The 21,352-nt window shown below is 40.4% G+C and overlaps 1 protein-coding gene and 1 long non-coding RNA gene across 4 annotated transcripts; both read right to left on the bottom strand.

The window, feature by feature from the left end:
- Positions 1-790: 790 nt before the first annotated feature.
- Positions 791-13,552, bottom strand: LOC308619001. Of its 2 annotated transcripts, none has more exons than XR_014016109.1 (3): positions 13,316-13,552; positions 6,506-6,550; positions 791-5,093 (listed from the first exon to the last, which is right to left on the bottom strand). It is a non-coding gene; the product is annotated as an uncharacterized lncRNA (long non-coding RNA). The 2 variants fall into 2 exon arrangements; XR_014016110.1 differs by having other exon boundaries at positions 13,320-13,552.
- Positions 13,553-13,999: 447 nt separating this feature from the next.
- On the bottom strand, positions 14,000-21,267 carry KLHL9 (kelch like family member 9). Of its 2 annotated transcripts, none has more exons than XM_081237448.1 (3): positions 18,775-21,267; positions 15,608-15,711; positions 14,000-14,281 (listed from the first exon to the last, which is right to left on the bottom strand). In XM_081237448.1, exon 1 carries the CDS (start codon positions 20,728-20,730, stop codon positions 18,877-18,879), a length of 1,854 nt encoding a protein of 617 aa, XP_081093574.1. In that variant the 5' UTR covers positions 20,731-21,267; the 3' UTR covers positions 14,000-14,281; positions 15,608-15,711; positions 18,775-18,876. The 2 variants fall into 2 exon arrangements, with proteins under 2 accessions (XP_081093574.1, XP_081093575.1); XM_081237449.1 differs by having other exon boundaries at positions 14,128-14,281; positions 15,608-15,692.
- Between the last annotated feature and the right edge of the window lie 85 nt (positions 21,268-21,352).

Raw genomic sequence — 21,352 nt, 5'->3', positions numbered from 1 at the left:
TAGACATCGATAGCGACCAAGGAATCCCACTTTCTTGGCCACGCAGTTCAGGAATGGGCTGGTATTTCCACCTGCTTTACAACCCTGCTGCTGCCTTGCTAATTGAAAGGCTCCAGTATTTGGCGCCGGCTGTGGGGACTGAGGGTGGACAGGCGGTATGGTACCGCAGTCCAGGACAGAAGCCACAGGTACGGGTGGTGTTATCTCAGAATGCTGTTAAGGCTTGTATTTTGCTTACTGGTCAGATCTCCCTGTATTGTATTGCTAGACTTCCTCGCTAGCCTGAGGGCAGGGAATCGGCTTGTGGACTGGGCCACCGTTGTGGCCAGGCTGCAAAATGAGTCTGATGGCTGCGTGTGCAGCGAGGTGCCATGGCAAATCCACCTGGCTCATGCTACCATAGGGGGGGCAAGTGAAGTCTCTTACCTTCTTCCTGCCCTGTGTGCCAAGGGCCTAGCTTACACTTGACACTTCTTAGCAGCTGTTGTGTGTACTGCATTTGTGGTATCTGGTTTTGGTGCACCGCTACGTACCTGACCCCAGGGGTGTCTCGGAAGAGGGGCGGACGGAGATTGTAAGGGTCGTGCAGGGTGTGTAGGGGTGGGGTGTGTGGTCAGGACACTGAGGACGGCTCTTCTCTTGCTCTTCGTGCACCCCCTGCTTTCCTCACACCCCACACCCACCAGCCTCCGCTTCTCTCACACTCCACGCCCACCAGGTTGCTCGCCCCCGGCCCGCCGAGTGATCGTTCTAATGCTTAGGCCAAAACGGCTGCACCTGCGAGCTCATAAAAGGGAAACATCAGTATCTGCTCTGATGTTGGTCATTAACCTGAGGGGTTGTGATGGAAGGGCCCTGGTACTGGTTTCCTTGGTAACTGATGAGCCAATCTGATGAAACTTCCCTGTATAATAGTAGCTTCCCTCAAATAGGTAAGATTGCTGCCACGTCTTGCTTGCTGTCCACAGGGTGTCGCTGCAGGACCTTTTTCTTAAGATTCCCTGTCCAGTAAGCCATTGATGTTTCAGCTGTCTCTGGGCTCTTTCTTAGGTCTTCATGCTGGGCAGCCACGGGGCTTGGAGGCCTTCGGGGTGCAGCCCAATAGAAGCCTTCCCATATGTAAAGAGGGATGAAGTAGATCAACCTCAAGTTGGTGAGAAATGGCATAGTTTTCAAGGCACGCATGGGGTGGGAGACAGCATTGTTGCTGTCCTTGGAAGATAAAATCTGTCAGTCTTGCTCTGTTTCTCTTGCTGTGTGGTTTTAAGTTGTGTGTTCTGCTCTTAGAGCGAACACTATGAAATATGTTTTTGTCTTCCAGGAAGTCGTCAAAATCAGTGCTTTTGGTAATCTTCTTTCAAGGGACTTGGGTACAAGATGTGTTCACATTGCTGAGTTTTTTATTTACTTTTTTTTTAATGCTTTGATGCCAGTATTTTTTTTTTAAACACCTTTATTGGAGTACAATTGCTTTACAATGGTGTGTTAGTTTGTGCTGTACAACGAAGTGAATCAGCTACACATATACATATATCCCCATATCTCCTCCCTCTTGAGTCTCCCTCCTACCCCTCTAGGTGGTCACAACACTGCTGAGTTTTTAATGTACAATGTCTGCACTCTAGCTATGAGAATATTATGGACAGACCTAAATCTCTGGACCTTTTTTCTTGTCACATTAGTTGAAGGAAACAGAGCTTTTCTCAAATCTTTCAGATATTTTTTGAACAGTTAAAAACATTACTTGTATGCATAAAGTAAAAGGGTGCATGTTCCACCCTCACCCTCCCAAAAAATTAGTACCCTCCAAAAAAGTTAACACCAAATTCTCTTCTCTCTGACCACTAACAGCACAGATGGAAGACTGTGCTAGTTCTCTCTGGATGTTCTCACGTGACTTTCTTTCCTGGAGTTGTAATGAAGCGCAGCTAGACACCCCAGGAACAGCTGTATAGTTAAACCAAGTCAGGTTTCCTAACTTCTGCAGCAAGTGAGAGTACTCACCATGAAGAACCATGATGAGGCTCAGTAGGAAGGAGGGGTAAGGGGATTTGTACACGGATTGAGCTTGGGTTACCTGATTCTAAGGAACTCAGGGAAGAGGGTATCAGCTCAGGATTAAAATGTTTGAGCTCACGTGAAGTAGTGTTTTTTCTAGAGGTTCTGGGAACACAGAGTGGAGCTTGGGTAGTCCTTGCTGCCTTTTTTTTTTTTTTTGGCTGTGTTGGGTTTTCATTTCTGTGCGAGGGCTTTCTCTAGTTGCGGCGAGTGGGGGCCACTCTTCATCACGGTGCACGGGCCTCTCTTGTTGCAGAGCACAGGCTCCAGACGCACAGGCTCAGTAGTTGTGGCTCACGGGCCTAGTTGCTCTGCAGCATGTGGGATCTTCCCAGACCAGGGCTCGAACCCATGTCCCCTGCATTGGCAGGCAGATTCTCAACCACTGCGCCACCAGGGAAGCCCCTTGCTGCTTTCTTACAGTCACTTTAAAGCTGAGAGGGTTGTGTTGTTGGGCACGTTTCTTTAGAAATGTTAGGAAGATCACCTTGTGTTCCCCCATGCAAGGGAACTAAGGAGAATCCCATTCCTGTTTTTCTTTGGAAAATATAACGCCAGGATAAATGAGGAATGCAGTGTATGAAAACCCACTGTATGAAGCTTTGCGTCTGGTTTGGGAATCAGGTGGCTGGCTGCTCTGTTGTATCAAAGTGACTACATGGCTGAGATCCTTTAAGATGATGATTAGAGATGTATCAGAAAGTAGATAATAGTCTATGATGTGAGCGAACAGTGTTTCTCAGCATTATATTCTGGGTATTAATAAAAGCTGTTTTTTATAGGTCAACTTGGGTAGGAGAAGAGAACTGTTGAGACTGTGGTAGAGGTAAGGTCTGGGGTGTAAAGTCATTCCTATGGGATGGACAAAGGCTATTAAGAGTTAAATTGTAGTAGTGTTGAGATTTTTCTTTTGACCATGCTCTTCTGAAAGCCAGCAGTGGGATGGTGAGACAGTAAAGGATACTAGAGAAAAATTAACCACTCTTTCTATGAAGGGATAGAGCGTTGGCGTGGCAGGTTATGCATTCTTCTTGTGCCTGATACCACCATCTGCAGTCATCTGCACATCTCTCCAAATAGAATGGTGTTGGTCCAGCAACATCACTGATGTAATAACTACCCCAGGGAAGTGAGATTATGGACAGGAGAATAATCAGTTTTAATGATTTTTTAACAAAACATCCAGCTAGTGACTTGACTGTAGTTCGAGACTGGTTAGGAGCAGTAACGAGATGACCCCAGTTCTACCATTGTCCTGAACGAAGTCCCCTTGCAGCTCCTGCCTCTGCACACAACCAATGCTTCAGCAGACTTAGGTCATTCTCAAAGTTATAATCCTGATCGCTACCTAGATCTTGATAGGGCTTCTTTACTGTGCCCCAACAGATACTCCACATAGGCAGGTTGTCCGCTGGGAGCTTTGACCAGCTGCAAGTGACCAGCAGGGTATGTAAAAACCCATTTCTGGACACTGAGTCTGGGGGCTAAGTAGAGGCATCTCCTTGAGCTTGGTCTACACACAGAAGCATTCCCAAATGATAGCCAGGAACGTGTTGCACATGGCTGGTAAGTGCACTATGAGGTAAGTGGTGAGGGTGAACGAGAAATGCAGATACGGAAACTGGAGAAGTAAACTAAGTGGACAATGTAAGTGGAATCCATAACCCACTCCTCTTACAGGATGAAGCAGGAAAAGTTCAGGGCACGGGTTAGCTCATTAATGGAGAGTCAGCCTGGAAAGTTAGAAAACCCTCTTTCCCCATTCTCTGAGCTTAAGTGATGCCTTTGAGTGTGTCTGTATACATAGGATACATAGAAGGTTTGTGAAATCTGTGTTATCTGGAGAAGGATGGAGGGATTAATAACCAAACTTTGCCTAGTATGAAGAAATGAGTTGTTTTTATGGGTCACTAATTCCTGGCTGGAATGTGTTGGCTTCTAAGTGATAAGGTATCCTTCCCAACTAAGATAAAAGTTCAGTCAGTAGAAATTAGACTTGCCCTCCATTCACACATATAGACTCTGCTGATGGGCTCTTAGGTGAGACGAGGCAAAGAATGATAAACCTCTACCTCTATAGTCACAGCCTTCTGGAAGATGGACCAATAAAGAGCTAGAATACTGCGTGAACTTAAAATTGGGAAAGGGCTGTATACACAGTGAAACATCTGAGCTCAGGTAACAGACCTTAACTGCCGTCAGCAGCTTTATATTCATCTTGTTCTAATACTGTATTAAATAGAACAGAAAGAACAAGGAAGGTTATATCTAGAAAAGAACTATTGGCATAAGTGCATTCTTGACAGGCTTCAGGAGGCACAATTAAGAGGTCACCTGTTTTCAATCATATCCATCCTGGGAGAAAGAATACTCAGTATGAGAATATTCTGCTCTGAGACAATGTTTTGGAGATAGAGGAAATGGGTAGTTCCCTAGCCAAGAAATAGACTTTCTTGGAGCCCAGGGATGGTACTAAAAAGAATTTGGATCAGCTGGTCCAGAAGCCACTCTGTATCACACATGTGTGCTTATGTATGTGTTGTTGTCTGGGGTGGATGAAAGCTTTGTGGGTAGAGCAGTGATCTGATCCTAGCATCTGCATGGGCAAACCAATATATAAAAGGTCTTAGAATATTATAAGTTAATCAAGTTTACTTATACCTGGATATTTGCACATTAAATTCTTTCTGCCACTGAAAAGATTTACTCTGTTAGTGTGATACTTTGTAAGCTGAAGCTCTTTAGTTTACAATCCATTAAAAAAAACCACATAGTAGTGGGTGTGAATGCTTAGAATCCAGATGAAATGTTGCAGATTTTTTATAAAACTCATTATATGAATTTATCAATAAGATAAAGGTCAAAGATATTTAAATCTGTTTTTGTGTTGTACCAAAGATACTCTCTTTGGCCAAGATGGTGGAGTAGAAAGACCCTGAGCTTACCTCCTCTCATGAGCACACCAAAATCACAAGTACTTGCAGAACAACCATCAATGAAAAAGACCAGAACCAACCAGAAGAGATCTTCTACAACTAAAGACATAAAAAAGGAACCACGATGAGAACGGGTTGGAGGGGGCAGACTTAGATATAACCATGTCCCATACCCGCCAGGATGGGAGACCCACAAACTGGAGAAGAGTTGTGTTACGAAGGTTCTCTCCTAGGAGTAACTTCTGAGCCCCACGTTGGGCTCCCCAGCCAGGGGGTCCTGCACCAAGAAGTCGAGCCCCCAGAGCTTTTGGCTTTGAAGGTCAGTGGGGCTATATTTCCCCCAGTCCTTTGGGACTCACAACACTGACTCCCCTTTTAAAGGGCACAGAATCTCCCTGCAATGGGATCCAGGGAAAAGGCAGTAAATTGACAGAAGCCTGGGCCAGACCTACCTGCTGGTCCTGGAGAGTCTCTCTCAGAGAGGTGGCAGTGGGGGGCGGGGGGCTGCAGCTCACCCTGGGTACATGGGCACTGGCAGCAGCCATACTTGGGAGCTCTCTCTACCACGTGGACACTGGTGTGGGCAAGCACTGTTGTGGGATCCTCTCTCTAGCTCATCAGTGCCAAGACCTGACCCAACCCAACAGCTTGTAGGTGCCAGTGCTGGGACACCTCAGGCCAAGCAACTTACTGGGTGGGAACACAGAAGACAGGCTGTATAAGGACTTCCTAAGCCCACAGCAGCCTCTAGACATGGCTCCACCCACCACTGGGCAAGCACTGGCACTCTAGACCAGCCTTACCCATTAGGGAGGCAGACACCAGATTCAAAACCACAGTCCTGCAGCCAATGGACCCAGCCTACCCACAGCTAGCTACACCCTGCCCTGGGACAAGCTGGTCCCCAGCCTTGCCCACTAGCAGGCCAAAACAAGCTTGGGGACACCCTGGACCCTGTACCCAACTGTGTCAGGAACCACCTCCCCCAATGCCCACTAGTGATCTGACACCAGCTGTGGGATCCCTAGGCCCTGAAGCCAGACTCCAGGACCTGGCTTTGCCTGCCAGTAGTCCAGGACTAACCTTGGGACATGGGCAGGCAACAGCCCCAGAGTCTTCTGGACTTTGGCTCCACCTACCAGTGAGCTAGCACTAGCCCTGTGGCCTCCTGGGGTCTTGCAGTCAGCTGCCCAGTGACAAGGCCCCACTAACAAGCAGCTGGCAGCCTCTGCACCAGGCAGGGCCTGGCAACCAACCACACTGGGGGCTAACCAAGCCTACCAGACCTCCCACATAGTCAGCCCACTACAACAGAAACACCCACACAATCCTCATTGGGGGGAATGCCTAGAGCATATAGCATGGGAAATGAGATGGGAGTGCACTGCTGGGACGCATAAGACATCTCCTACAGAAGGCCCCTTCTTCAAGGTCAGGAAACACGACAAAATGAGGTTGCCGAGGAACATGTTCCAGACGAAGGAAGAATGAAGTGGAGATACACAACTTACCTGAGGAAGAATTCAGGGTAATGATGGTACAGATGATCAAAGAACCTGGGAGAAGAATGGAGGCACAGAGAGAGAAGTTAGAAGTTTTTAACAGAGTTAGAAAATATACAGAACAACCAAACAGATATGAAGAATACAATTACTGAAATGAAAAATATATATGAAGGAATCAACAGCAGACTAAATGATACAGAGAAACGAATCAGTGAGCTGGAAGACGGAGTCATGTAAATCACTGCTGCTGAACAGAAAGAATGAAAAGAAATAAGGACAGTTATAGATACCTCTGGGACTACAATAAGCACACTAATATTTGCATTATAGGGGTCCTAGAATGAGAAGAGAGAGGGGAAAAGGAGCTGAGGACATATTTGAAGACATAATACTTGAAAACTTCCCTAACCTGGGAAAGGAAACAGTCACCCAAGTCCAGGAAGCACAGAGTCCCATAGAGGATTAACCCCAAGAGGAACACACCAAGACACATTGTAATTAAAATGAGAAAAATTAGAATATTAAAAGCAGCAAGAGAAAAGCAACAAACATACAAGGAAAGCCCCATAAGACTATCAAGTGATTTTTCGGCAGAAACTCTGCAAGCCAGAAGGGAGTGGCACAATATATTTAAAACTATGAAAGGGAAAAACCTCCAGTCAAGAATACTCTGTCTACCAAGGCTCTCCTTCAGATTTGGTGGCAAAATCAAAAGCTTCATGGACAGGCAAAAGCTAAAAGAGTACAGCACCACCAAACCAGCTTTACAAATGATAAACGAACTTTTCTAGGCAAAAAAAAAAAAAAAAGCCACAATTAGAAACAAAATTATGAAATGAAAAGCTCACCAGTAAAGGCAAACATACAGTAAAGGTAGGAAATCATCCAAGCACAAAGCTAGTAGGAAGGTTAAAAGACAAAAGTAATCAAATCATCTATATCCACAATAAGCAATTAGAAGATACAAAAAACAATTATATGTAAAACATATCAAAATCAGTAATTGTGAGGGGAGGAAAGTACAATGCATTTGAAATTAAGAGACCAGCAACTTAATCACGTGTGTGTGTGTGTGTGAGTGTGATATACAGATTGCTATATAAAAACCTCATGGGAACCAAAAACCAAAAATCTATAATGCACACACAAAGGAAAACCAAACAACATTAAAGATAGATAGCCATCAAATCATGAGAACAAAAGAAAAGGGGAAAAAAGACCTACAAAAACAACCCCTAAACAATTAACAAAATGGCAATAAGATTATGTTGATAATTACCTTAAATGCAAATGGACTAAATGTTCCAATCAGAAGACAGAGTGGCTGAAGGGACACAAGAATAAGGCAGGTGTATGTGTATGTATATGTATGTATGTATGTATGTATGTATATGTATATATATATACATACATATATATATATATATATATATATATATATATATATATACACATACACACTGCCTAAAAGAGACTACAGATTTAGAGAGACAGAGTGAAGGTGAGAGGATGGATAAAGGCGTTCCACACAAATGGAAGTCAAAAGAAAGCCATGGTAGCAATACTTATCAGACAAAATAGACTTTAAAACAAAGACTGTCACAAGGTACAAAGAAAGACACTACATAATGATCAAGGGATCAATCCAAGAATAAGATATAATTGTAAATATATATGCACCCAACACAGGAGCACCTATATACATGTAAGACAGATATTAACAGACATAAAAGAAGTTGATGGTAACACAGTAATAGTAGGGGACTTTAAAACCCCATTTACATAAATGGACAGATCATCCACACAGAAAATCAATAAGGAAACACTGGTCTTAAGTGACACATTAGAGCAGATGGGCTTAATTGATATATATAGGGACCATTCCATTCAAAAGCAGAATACACATTCAAGTGCACATGGAACATTCTCCAGTATAGATCACATGCTAGGCCACAAAACCTCAGTAAATTTAAAACTGAAAGCATACCAAGCATCTTTTCTGACCACAACACTATGAGAGTAGACGTCAACTACAAAGTTGTGTTTTGTGCAAAAAAACACAAACACATGGAGGCCAAACAATATGCTGCTAAACAACCAATGGATCACTGCAGAAATCAAAGAGGAAATCAAAAAATACCTAAAGGCAATTGAAAATGAAAACAATGCAATACAAAATCTACAAGATGTAGCAAAAGCAGTTCTAAGAGGGAAGTTTATAGTGATACAAACTTACCTCAGGAAACTGGAAAAATCTCAAATAATCTTTCCTTACGCCTAAAGGAACTAGAGAAAGAACAAACAAAACCCAAAGTTAGTAGAAGAAAAGAAAGATCAGAGTAGAAATACAGACTAAAAAACAAAGATCAATGAAACTGAGTTGGTTCTTTGAAAAGATAAATAAAATTGAAAAACTTCAGCTAGGCTCAAGAAAAAAGGGGAGAGGGCCCAAATCAATAAACTGAGAAATGAAAAAGGGAACGTTACAACCCAGATCTCAGAAATACCAAGGATCCTAAAAGACTACTACAAGACTGTATGCCAGTAAAATGGACAACCTAGAAGTAATGGACAAATCTTAGAAAGGTCCCATCTCCCAAGACCAAATCAGGAAGGAATACAAAGTATGAACAGACCAATTACCAGTAGTGAAACTGCATCAATAATTTTCAAAACTCCCAACAAAGAAAAGTCCAGGACCAGATGGCTTCACAGGTGAACTGTACCAAACATTTAAAGAAGGATTAACACCTGTCCTTCTCAAATTAGTCCCAAAAATTGCAGAGGAAGGAACACTTCCATACTCATTTTATGAGGCCAGCATCACCCTGAAACCGAAACCAAAGATACCACACACACACAATTACAGGCCAGTATCACTGATGAAGATACTTCCAAAAATACTCAAAAAAATGTTAGGAAACTGAATCCAACAATACAGTAAAAGGATCATACACCGTGATCAAGTAGGATTTATCCCAGGGATGCAAGGACTTTTCAATATCCACAAATCAATCAATGTGATACAGCACATTAAAAAACTGAAGAATAAAAACCATGTGATCATCTCAGTAGATGCAGAAAAAGCTTTTGACAAAATTCAACATCCATTTATGATAAAACTCTAGAAAGTGGACATAAAGGGAACATAAGGTAATAGAGGCCATATATGACAAGCCCACAGCTAACATATTCAGTGAGAAGTTGAACGCATTTCCTCTAAGATCAGGAACAAGACAAGGATGCCCACTCTTGCCACTCTTTTATTCAACATAGTCTTGGAAGTCCTAGAAAAGTCCAGAAAAGAAAAAAGAAATAAATCTGAGTTGGAAAAGAAGAAAAACTGTCACTGTTGGCAGATGACATGATACTATTCACAGAAAATCCTAAAGATGCCATCAGAAAACTACTAGAGCTAGGCAGTGAATTCGGTAAAGCTGCAGGATACAAAATTAATATACAGAAATCTCTTGCATTTCTGTATACTAACAACAAACTATCAGAACAATAAATTAAGGAAACAATCCCATTTACCATCATACCAAAATGAATAAAATACCTAGGAATAAACCTAGCTAAGGAGGTAAAAGACCTGTACTCAGAAACTATAAGACACTTATGAAAGAAATTGAAGACGTCACAGATGGCAAGATATACCGTGTTCTTGGACTGGAAGAATTAATATTGTTAGAATGACCAAACTACCAAAGGCAATCTACAATTCAAAGCAATCTCTATCAAAATACCGAGAGCATTTTTCACAGACCTAGAACAAATAATTTTAAAATTCGTACGGAAATACAGAAGACCCCAAATAGCCAAAACAATCTTGAGAAAGAAGAATAGAGCTAGAAGAATCATGTTCCCTGGCTTCAGAGTATATTAAAAAGCTACAATAATCAAAGCAGTATGTACTGGCACAAAAACAGACACATAGATCAATGGAAAAATATAGAGAGCCCAGAAATAAACTGATGTATTTATGGTCAGTAATCTATAACAAAGGAGGCAAGAATATATGATACAGAAAAGACAGTCTCTTCAATAAGTGGTGCTGGGAAAACTGGACAGCTACATGTAAAAGAGTGAGATTAGAACATTCTCTAACACCGTATACAAAAATAAACTCAAAGTGGATTAAAGACCTAAATGTAAGATTGGATACCATAGAACTCCTAGAGGAAAACATAGGCAGAACACCCTTTGACATAAATTGTAGCAATATTTTTTTGATCTGTCTCCTAAAACAAAGTAAATAAAAGCAAAAATAAACAAATGTGACCTAATTGAGAAGATTTTGCACAGCAAAGGAAACCATCAACAAAATGAAAAGATAATTTACTGATTGGGAGAAGATATTTGCAAATGATACGACCTATAAGGAGTTAATATCTAACATACATAAACAGCTCATACAACTTAACATCAAAAAAACTTAACAGCCTGATTAAAAAATGGGAAGAACTCAACAGATATTTTCCCAAAGAGGCAATGCAGATGGCTAAGAGGCACATGAAAAGATGTTCAACATCGCTAATTATCAGGGAAATGCAAATCAAAGCCACAGTGAAATGTCACCTCACCCCTGTCAGAATGGCTATCATCAAAAAGAACACAAATAACAAATGTTGGTGAGGATGTGAAGAAAATGGAACCCTTGTATACTGTTGGTGGGAATGTAGATTGGTGCAGCCACAGGAGAAAACAGTACGGAGGTTTCTCAAAAAACTACAAATAGAACTACCACATGACCCAGCAATACATATCGGAAAAAACAAAAACACCAATTCAAAAAGATACGTGTGGGACTTCGCTGGTGGTCCGGTAGTAAAGAATCCACCTTCCAACGCAGGGGACATGGGTTTGATCCCTGGTTGGGGAACTAAGATCCCACATGACACAGAGCAACTAAGCCTGCACGCACCAACTACTGAGCCCACACACTCTAGAGCCCACGCGCCACAACTACCGCGCCCGCATGCTCTGGAGCCTGCGTGCCGCAATGAAGAGCCCACGCGCTGCAATGAAAGATTCCACGCGCTGCAATGATCCCACGCGCTGCAATGAAAGATCCCACGGGCTGCAATGAAAGATCCCACATGCCGCAACAAAGATCCCACATGCCGCAACTAAGATGCAGCCAAATTAATTAATTAATTAAAAAAGTAAAGATACATTCACCCCAATGTTCATAGCAGCATTATTTACAATTGCCAATATACGGAAATAAATGGATAAAGATGTGATATCTATATACAATGGAATACCTCTCAGCCAAAAAAAAGAATGAAATTTTGCCATTGGTAGCAACATGGATGGACTTGGACGGTATTATGCTAAGTGAAGTAAGTCAGACAAAGACAAACACTGTATTGCTTACATGTGGAATCTAAAAACCACAACAAACTAGAGAATATAACACAAGCAGACTCACAGATATAGAAAACAAACGAATGGTTACCAGTGGGGAGAGGGAAGGGGGGAGGGGCAATACAAGGGATAGGAGATTAAGAAGTATAAACTATTATGTATAAAGTAAGCTACAAGGATATATTGTACAATACAGGGAATATAGCCAATATTTTATAATAACTAAATTGAGTATAACATTTAAAACTATGAATCACTATACTGTACACCTTATATAATATTACACATCAACTATATTTCAATTAAAAAAATTTCTTTAATGGAACCACAGGAAAAAATATATATATATATTTTTTTCTCTGATTATCTGACCCTCTCTATACACTAAGAGTTACCATAGGGATTTTGTATTCATTTATTTGAGTATCACCTGAAGACTGAACTTTCACATACACAATAAAAACTTCTACTGGTTTTTGTCATTACTGTTTTTTTAAAAAGCCTACATTTTCTGTAATCCATCTAAATAAGGATTTTGACTTTCCACCAGTAGGTGGCAGAATAACATCAACCCCTAGAAAGTAGTTGTTCAGAGACTGTTACCAAGAAAATAGAGGAACTATCTATTATTAGTGCATTTGGTTAAGGACCACAACTGTAACAGTTCTGTAGTGTATGCAATCAACTTTAGTGAATATCTAAGTCTTCTTTTTTCAACCATCACTCTGCCATTCAAATATATGCTTAAAAGTGGATACTAGCAACACAGATAAGGTATCAAAATCGGGGGAGAAACTCCAAAAAATTCATTTTTAAAAGTATGGGGACTTCCCTGGTGGCGCAGTGTTTAAGAATCTGCCTGCCAATGCAGGGGACACGGGTTCGATCCCCGGTCCGGTAAGATCCCGCATCCCGCGGAGCAACTAAGCCCGTGCACCACAACTACCAAGCCTACGCTCTAGAGCCCACGCGCTGCAACTACTGAGCCCACAATAAAGAGTAGCCCCTGCTCGCCGCAACTAGAGAAAGCCCATGCACAGCAACAAAGACACAAAACAGCCAAACATTATTAACACACTCATGTGGAATCTAGAAAAATGGTACAGATGAATTGGTTTGCAAGGCAGAAATAGAGACAGATACAGAGAACAAACGTATGGACACCAAGAGGGGAAAGCGGGGTGTGGGGGTGGGAGGGGATGAATTGGGAGATTGGGATTGACATATATACACTAATATGTATAAAATAGATAACTAATAAGAACCTGCTATATATATAGCACAGGGAACTCCACTTCACTGTATGGTGGAAACTTAACACAACATTGTAAAGCAACTATACCCCAATTTAAAAAAAATTGTTTTTAATTAAAACAAATAAAGAATACCTCTCTTTAAAAAAGGAATTTTAAATTCTAATTCTAGAATTATCCCTATTAAAATTACCTACAAGGGGCTTCCCTGGTGGCGCAGTGGTTGAGAGTCCACCTGCCGATGCAGGGGACACGGGTTCGTGCCCCGGTCCGGGAAGATCCCACATGTCGTGGAGCGGCTGGGCCCGTGAGCCATGGCCACTAAGCCTGTGCGTCCAGATCCTGTACTCTGCAACGGGAGAGGCCACAACAGTGAGAGGCCCGTGTACTGAAAAAAAAAAAAAAATTACCCACAAGGCACAATGCCTTGTGTTACAACTATAATCTGCTGGAAGTATTAACCAATGCTTTAAATTATGATACAAATAATATGAAACAAGGTTTTTATACCATGCAGATAACATGACTCTCTAGGGTAAAAAAAGAGAATCCCCCAAAATCCCCCCAAAATGTTAAGAATCAATGAGAGTAATAACAAAAACATGGTAAAACCATGTATTTCCTATTACTGCAATGGAGTTTGAAATATAATGTGAAAACAAAACCCCATTCAAAACAGCAATCTACATGCCAAGGACAACTTGAATAAAATATCACTATAACTGAAGAAAAAGACCCTAGTTTGCTCATATTATAAATAAGACCTTTATTACTTGATTTTTACAAAGCATAAAAATTCAGTGAGAAAGTAAAGATTATTCAAAAAGTTGTGATGGAACAAGTGGATAATAACTTGGAAACAGAAAACTAGTAAAAAGCTGTATCCATAACAATAACATAAAATACCAGGGTAATTACACCTTCACATGATGGGGGGAAATTGTGCAAGACAGCATTTAAAAAATGACAAAGGAAAAACTAATTTTACTACATTACAAAAAATACCTTGGGGGCTTCCCTGGTGGCACAGTGGTTGGGAGTCCGCCTGCCGATGCAGGGGACACGGGTTCGTGCCCTGGTCCAGGAGGATCCCACGTGCCTCGGAGTGGCTAGGCCCGTGAGCCATGGCCACTGAGCCTGTGCGTCCGGAGCCTGTGCTCTGCAATGGGAGAGGCCACAGCAGTGAGAGGCCCGCATATCGCAAAAAAAAAAAACCCAAAAAAAACCTTGTATGTTAAGACATGCACTCAAAGAAAGATGGGAAAATACTTGCTGTAAATAAAGATTAATAGTCTTAATATAAAAGGAATTTTCATAAATTTATTTTTAAAATTCATCTTCATTTCAACCAGAAAAAAGAAAAGCTAGTTGAACAAGAGACAAGCAGTAAATGCTACCTTAGCACGTTAAGAATAAGCACTGACAAAGCAATAAAGGACAAGGAATGTGACATCAGTACTCTGTAAAAAAAACAAAATTATCACCAAAAGGTCAAAATGCAAATAAAGATATATTTGACTATTAAACTGAATGTGTAAAGGTGGTCAAAAGGTACAAATAAGTCCTGGGTATATAATGTTCAGCATGGTGACTATCAATAATACTGTATTGTATATTTGAAAGTTGCTGAGATCTTAAAAGTTCTTATCACAAGAAAAAAAATGTATTAACTATGTGTGGTAATGGAAGTTAACTAGACTTGTTATCATTTCATAATATATACATATATAGAATCATTGTATGCCTGAAACAAATATCATTATATCTGAATTTTAAAAAATTGAATAGCCCAGCCCCCATAAAAATGACATAAATTGAGGAAAAAAGTCTTTGTAGCTAATAGGATACTTAAAATAATAGACAGGAACAAATGATTCACATACGAAAAAATGCACATGCTCAATAAACAAAAAATTCAGTGTTTCCAATAATTAAAGAAATATAAATCCAAACAGTAAAATAACTGCAACTGCCAAGATTGCCTTTGAAATAGTCACTAAACACATTCTGGTGGAAATGCATAGTCACACAATCCTGGAAATATTTTTCAAAAGTCTAAAAAAGCCTACACTATTTGACTCAGATTTTACTTAGAATTTATCACAGGGTAATAAGAGATAAACAAAATGTTATGAAAGAATATTAAATCTTGCTTAATTTATGATAAAAAATTGGGGGTAGATATTTAAATATATAACCATAGCGAAATGGAAAAAAAATATGAATGCACATTCATGGGTGAAATACTATATAGACATTTAACACTTTCAAATAAACTTGTGAAAATCATTAAGACAAAACTAAAGTAAAAAATTATGCAATACAATGACAGTAACAAGTATCTTACTAAATGCTTCTCTGTGTATGTTTTATGCTAATCACTTTATAATATTGTCTCCTTCCAATTCTGACATAGATAACAATTAATGCCCACCACCGATCCCATAGACAAATGAGAAAATGAAGCTTAGAGAGGTTAACTTACCCTAAGGTCTTTCAATCGTTGAGCTGCGGATAGAACGTTGGTTTTACTTCTGATAGTATGCTTCTGTAGTTTTGAATGAAATTTTCTGTAGGAGTATATTTTGTCTTTATAATCAGAACAAGATAATTTTAATTACAAACCAGAAAAATCTGAATATGATTAAATATGTTTGCTTTGCAGGTAATCTACAGAAATACTACTCTTGGCAAGTGGGGAAAAAATTAAATATGGATTTTTATCTGGTTTAAAAATGGCATGTTTTTCTTAATGCACATGCATTTGATAATTAGGAAAAAAGCTCCTTACATATTATTTTCTAATACAGATTTTAGAAAACTTGGAGAAAGCCATAATGAAAGCAGTGTGTGCCTTTGGAAGTTGAACTTACTTCCTTTTATCATCCAGATTTTAGCTTAAGTTCTGACATATTTGCAAAGTATTTGACAAATGTCTGTACATATATAAATTCATAATATACCTAGTATTAACATGTTACTTTTGACATGTGGAATCACTGATAATTTACACCCTCTGTTCCCTTTTATTTTCCTGTACTTACTGTAATAGACTAATAGACAGGAATTATTTTTATAATCAGGAAACTTAACAAAAGTTTATTTTTGAACCTATCAGAAAAACTAAAACAAGAAATAAAATGTTAACAGAATGCTTTACATGCTTGCTTTTCTCTTTTAAATATTTTTCTAAATGTTCTGTAAAAAAAACCTATCAGCTTGTAAAATAAAGATATCTTTCCAATCATTTTAGTCACCTCAAATTTCTTTATCTGTAAGGAAGGAATTCCAGATTTAATTAGCATAGCACCAGTCAGCTGTTTTATGATTATCAAGAGTCCTGTCAATTGCAGAAAGTTATACAGTAAAAGAATGAGAGGTGGGATGTGTGAGGCTGGAGGCAGGGGGTAAAGGTGGAGCAGTTAACTTACCTGGCTGAACAATATTTAGTTAATTACAAAGCAACAGAGTCAAATGTAATAGAAGGCAGAAACCTCTTCTCAACAAGGGAAAAGAGAAAAGCTTATGCAGAGCAGACATGGGGCAATACCATCTCAGCATGTCAGAATTAGCACCAAAAAAGTAATACATCAAAATGATGTAAAAAATAAAGGAACCATAGCAAAATTATACCCAAAAGGTCAAAATGCAAAAAGATGGACAAATTTGATCTCAAAAATTAACTAAACGGCCCTGCCTCTGTAAACCTCTAACAGATTGAGAAAAAAAGTCAATGCAAGCAAATGCCAGTTAAATTATATTTATTATATAAAGAGATCCTATAACTGGATATGAAAAAGGAAGCAACTCCAATAGGTATTACAAGGGCAAAGGATATTAACATTCGATTAAAAAGGAACACAGCTACTCAAAAAACACAAATATTTAACTTCTTTAATAATTAAGGAAATAATTGGGGTGCTATTTCTTGCTTATTCAATGTACAAAGTTGTTAGCAATTTCTCCTTTTCTATCTCCTAAATGTTCTCAAATGTGCTATTTTTAGTAATAAAAAATTGAATCATTAAAAAAAATAGGAAGTATGAAATTTTCTGCCAATGCAGAAATCATAAAAGCATTAAAATGAATCAACACCTGTATGGGCAGTGAGGTTCAGATCCCTTGAAGCCAATTCCTTTTGTCTTGGTTCCTGAGTTTTATTATGAGGTTGTCAATAAAGAGAAGGTTGTTCCTGATTTACACTATGACAATCTCCCAAGTATAGGGAAATAAATATAAACATATGTATGTAAATGTATATATGTAAATTTTTTCTTCAGGTAGACAATTATTCCAGGGAAGTAACTCTTCAGATTCTTCAGAATCACTCACTTTGGAGGACTCCTATGATTCCATTTGCGGTTAAGGTCCCATTAAGATCTCGCCATGTGGTTCTGAACCAGTAGCGATGCCCTTGGTATTGAAGAGGCTGAAGATCTACTTTAGTACTGCCTGCAAGACAGCCGTGTCCTAGGCTTTCTACAGCTGGCTTCTTAGGGGATCTGAAGTTGGTCCTGTCCTTTAGACATAGCCAAAAGGACATTTTTCTGATCTGATGCCAAACAGTATATCTTCTGCTTGCTCAGATTACAGCCTTGAGGCAGATCACACAAAGCTCAGGATGCACATGGGGTGGAGCAGCGCCAGGGCAACCACCTCAAATCAAACAGTCGTGTTAGAATGATTAAGTTGGGAGACTGAACTTAAAAACCTATAGCTTTGTTCAGAATGTTTTTCTTTGTCTTGTTCATAAGTTTTACTGAACAAAAAGGTGGAATGTAGCAGAGCCTAAAGTTACTGAGCAAAAGCAATTCTCTGAGACTTGAACTTTGCTAAATAACCTGTATAAAGGCAACTCTACAGAAAACAACATACAAGCAGAAAAAGTGACAAGTTTCATCTGTAGTAACAATTCAGTCAAATGACAAATTTGGTTGTCAATTTAATGTTGTAGTTCTTATCTACATCAATTCAGTAAGACAACATAGACATTTATTCTCTAGTACTAAATTCCCGTTTGAATAGAAATAGCTGCTAGGGGGAAGAAAAGAATTTAAAAACAATTTCACTATAGCTAAAGTGCCAATTGATTTAAAAATTATGTATGTGTATGCATGCATATACATGTGTGTGTGTGTGTGTGTGTGTGTGTGTGTGTGTGTGTATTTTCTCTCTCCCTCTCCCCAGAAAGATATGAAATCCTGACTTAGGGTTATACTACTTTTTGAGTCAATATTTTTGAATTTATTATTTCTCTGGTCTGCCTAAGAATCGTCACATATTCTGAATGTATCCACACAATCTGGTGAGCTGGCAGCTGTGTCAAAAACTCTATGAAAAAAGGGAGGCAGCTAATAAGGCTTGGAGACCTTTTTTGTTTATTATTTTAGGTTAGAGCAGGCAGCCTCCCTTTGATGTTTTGCAGTCAAAGATGAAAACTTTCAACTTTGAAGCATAATGAATATAATTATACATTTACTACAATCACCTACACTTTGACTTACACACCACCACAAAAAGACATCTAACAAACATTTTTCTACTTATCTTTTTACATTTGTTAAAATGGCTATGTTGAATACATTTTCAGAATGCATTTGTTAACCATTTGATAAACATACTAAGCCAAGCAATACAAATAACATCAATTACCTTTTTATCTAATAACTGTACCAATCAATGTAAGAAGATACAACTGAAGGGGAAGTATGGGATCATCCATGATGCACTGCAAAGGTATTTTACACCTTGGTCCTAAGAATGATCTGAAGGTGCTGAAAGAGGTGATTCTCTGGAAGGTGACCCAGGGTTTTCTTCAGGTGGAAAAACTGTGAGAGTACAAGCTCGAATGCCACCAAGGGACTCTGGAAGGTCAAAAACTTTATGCCACTCATCCTTTTCTGGGTCATATTTCTGGACAATTTCTACCATACAACGATTATTCCAAGAATATCCACCTACGACATAGATTTTATTTTCAAAGACGGCAACTCCGACATCACTCTGACCTCTTAACATGGCAGCAATTGGTGTCCACTGGTCAAGGGTTGGTGAATAGTATTCACAGCTTAGAACATCATCATAATCACTTGTTCCTCTGAAGTGATTGCCACCAATGACATAGAGCTTGTCTCCAACTGTACACATGCAATGCAGACCTCTGACTGTAGTCATTGGAGCCTTCTGAGTCCATTTGTCTGTATCAGGGTCAAAACACATGAGCTCGTTTTGGAAAGTATCATGAGTAATTCCTCCTGAAATATACATTAAGCCTCCATACACTGTTCCAGCATGGCCATAGTGGGGTTCACTCATTTTTGCAACATAGCTCCACTCATTCATTCTTGGATTGTAACACTCTACTGTGGCCAGCTCACCAGCTGCACTTCGCCCACCAACGGCATACAAATGTCCTTTGAGAGCACTCAAGTGGAAAAACGTGCGCTTTTCATTTAATGAAGCAACCTGCATCCATTTATTATACCGAGGGTCAAATCTGAAAACTGTATCAACGGCAGTTTTTCCTTTTGTATCATAATTACTTTGACCACCCACTACATAAAGAAAGTTTCCAATGACAGCAATGCCATGCTGGTAACGAGGAGCATCCATGGGGGCTAAAGATCTCCACTCTTGCGCCCTTTCATCATACATCCGTAATTCTTTACTGACAACCAGCTGCTGCCTCAAAACTCCTCCTAATGTAACCAGGTGGGTTGAGTCAGATCTAATGGCAGTTCTATCTGACTGCATCACTGGCTGCATATATGGCATCATTTGGTAATTGCTAGCTTCCAAAAGCAAATTCACACAGGTATTGTCTGTTCTCATGAAATCTACTGTCTGCACATAATTGATGAGATCCTGTGGTGTCATCAGTGGAAATCGAATATTCTTCATTAATTTTGCAGCATAATCCATCCGAGGATCTTCCAACCTTAGCCAGCGACAGGCAGCCTTGAAAAGTTCAAGTTCAGTACAGTGCTTAAGACTATTGCTGGAAAGCACAAAGGCAAGCCGTTCAAAAGGGAGTTTTAGAAACTCCCCAGTACTCAATAATGCAGGAAAATTCTTCAGGATGAAATTATTGACATATTTATCTACTTCTATAAGATTGTAGGTGTTAGCAATTCGTCCAACTTCAACACAGTTATCTAAAGAGACTCCTGAGATAAGAAACACTTTACAGAAGTCTAAAACAGGTAAAATTTGTAAAAAGCTGGCAGCTTCAAGTGTGTCCTGAAGATTGTCCATATTAAGAGAAAGTTTTGCAGTATAAATAAAATCAATTATTTTCTTCAGACCAACTTTGTTCACCCCATGAAGCTTAATGCACATTAAATCTTGTTCTTTCATTCCACCTGTGAACATAGCCTTGAAATAATCACTAGCAGACGCCATCATAGCTCTATGAACAGGGAAGATTTCATCTCCATCACCTGGTACCAGGGTCACGTCACAAAGCAATCCTTCTATTCTAAGCTGATCAAAGCCTTGCAAAACCACCGAACTGTGAGTATTGCTGGTAAAAAAACGTGTGGTTCCTGCCTTGCAAGGCTGTAAATGGGCGGAGACGCCCATTTCACCGTTACCAAGAGACACTTTCATGTGAAAGCCTTCCTCTTGCACAAAGATGTATGCTGGCCAAAGAGGTTACGACCTGAAAGCTTTAAAGGAAACGAGGATGTCCCAAGAGCAAGAGAGCTTGCTTTCCTTATCAAGGGCAAACAGTCACTGTGGCACACCTCAGAACACACCAGTCACTCTCTGAAAATTGTTCTATAGCAGGACCACAGAGGGATGTGGACCCCAAATCTGATTATTATGTAGATGATTCATCACCTGAAGGCAGTTTAGTGACCCGGTTCACCTCGTCCGGCCTGCGCTGCCGCTCCTCCCGCAGTTCCGCTCCGGGCCAAGGGGGAGGTGCGCCACGTCCTGCGGCCCCGCGGCTCGCTCGGCGGCGAAGCCGGGCACCTCAGCGAGCGGCCCGCCGCGCCCTCCGCTGTCCTTAGAGCGTCGCCGCGGCTACGGGCCCGTCCTGGAGCAAGGGCCTGGAACACGGGTCTGCAACACGGGCCGAGGACCCGACGCCGAACCGGTCCTTCCGGAAAGGCCTGCTCCCACGATCCCCCGGGCTAGGAGCGGCCGTGGCAGCTACTGCGGCTGCGCGGCCGCCTGACCTCGCCAGTGGGCGGTCGTGTGGGGGATGGGAGGAAGTGGGCGGGGG

The sequence above is a fragment of the Mesoplodon bidens genome, assembly GCF_964165515.1.
Source record: "Mesoplodon bidens genome assembly, chromosome: 6".
Classification (NCBI taxonomy): domain Eukaryota; kingdom Metazoa; phylum Chordata; class Mammalia; order Artiodactyla; family Ziphiidae; genus Mesoplodon; species Mesoplodon bidens.
Note: the sequence above shows the minus strand (reverse complement) of the source record. Positions and strands in the feature narration are given on the sequence as shown.

Bases quoted from the DNA above. Each gene is read 5' to 3' on its own strand.
- KLHL9 (XM_081237448.1), bottom strand. From the start codon at position 20,730: ATGAAAGTGTCTCTTGGTAACGGTGAAATGGGCGTCTCCGCCCATTTA.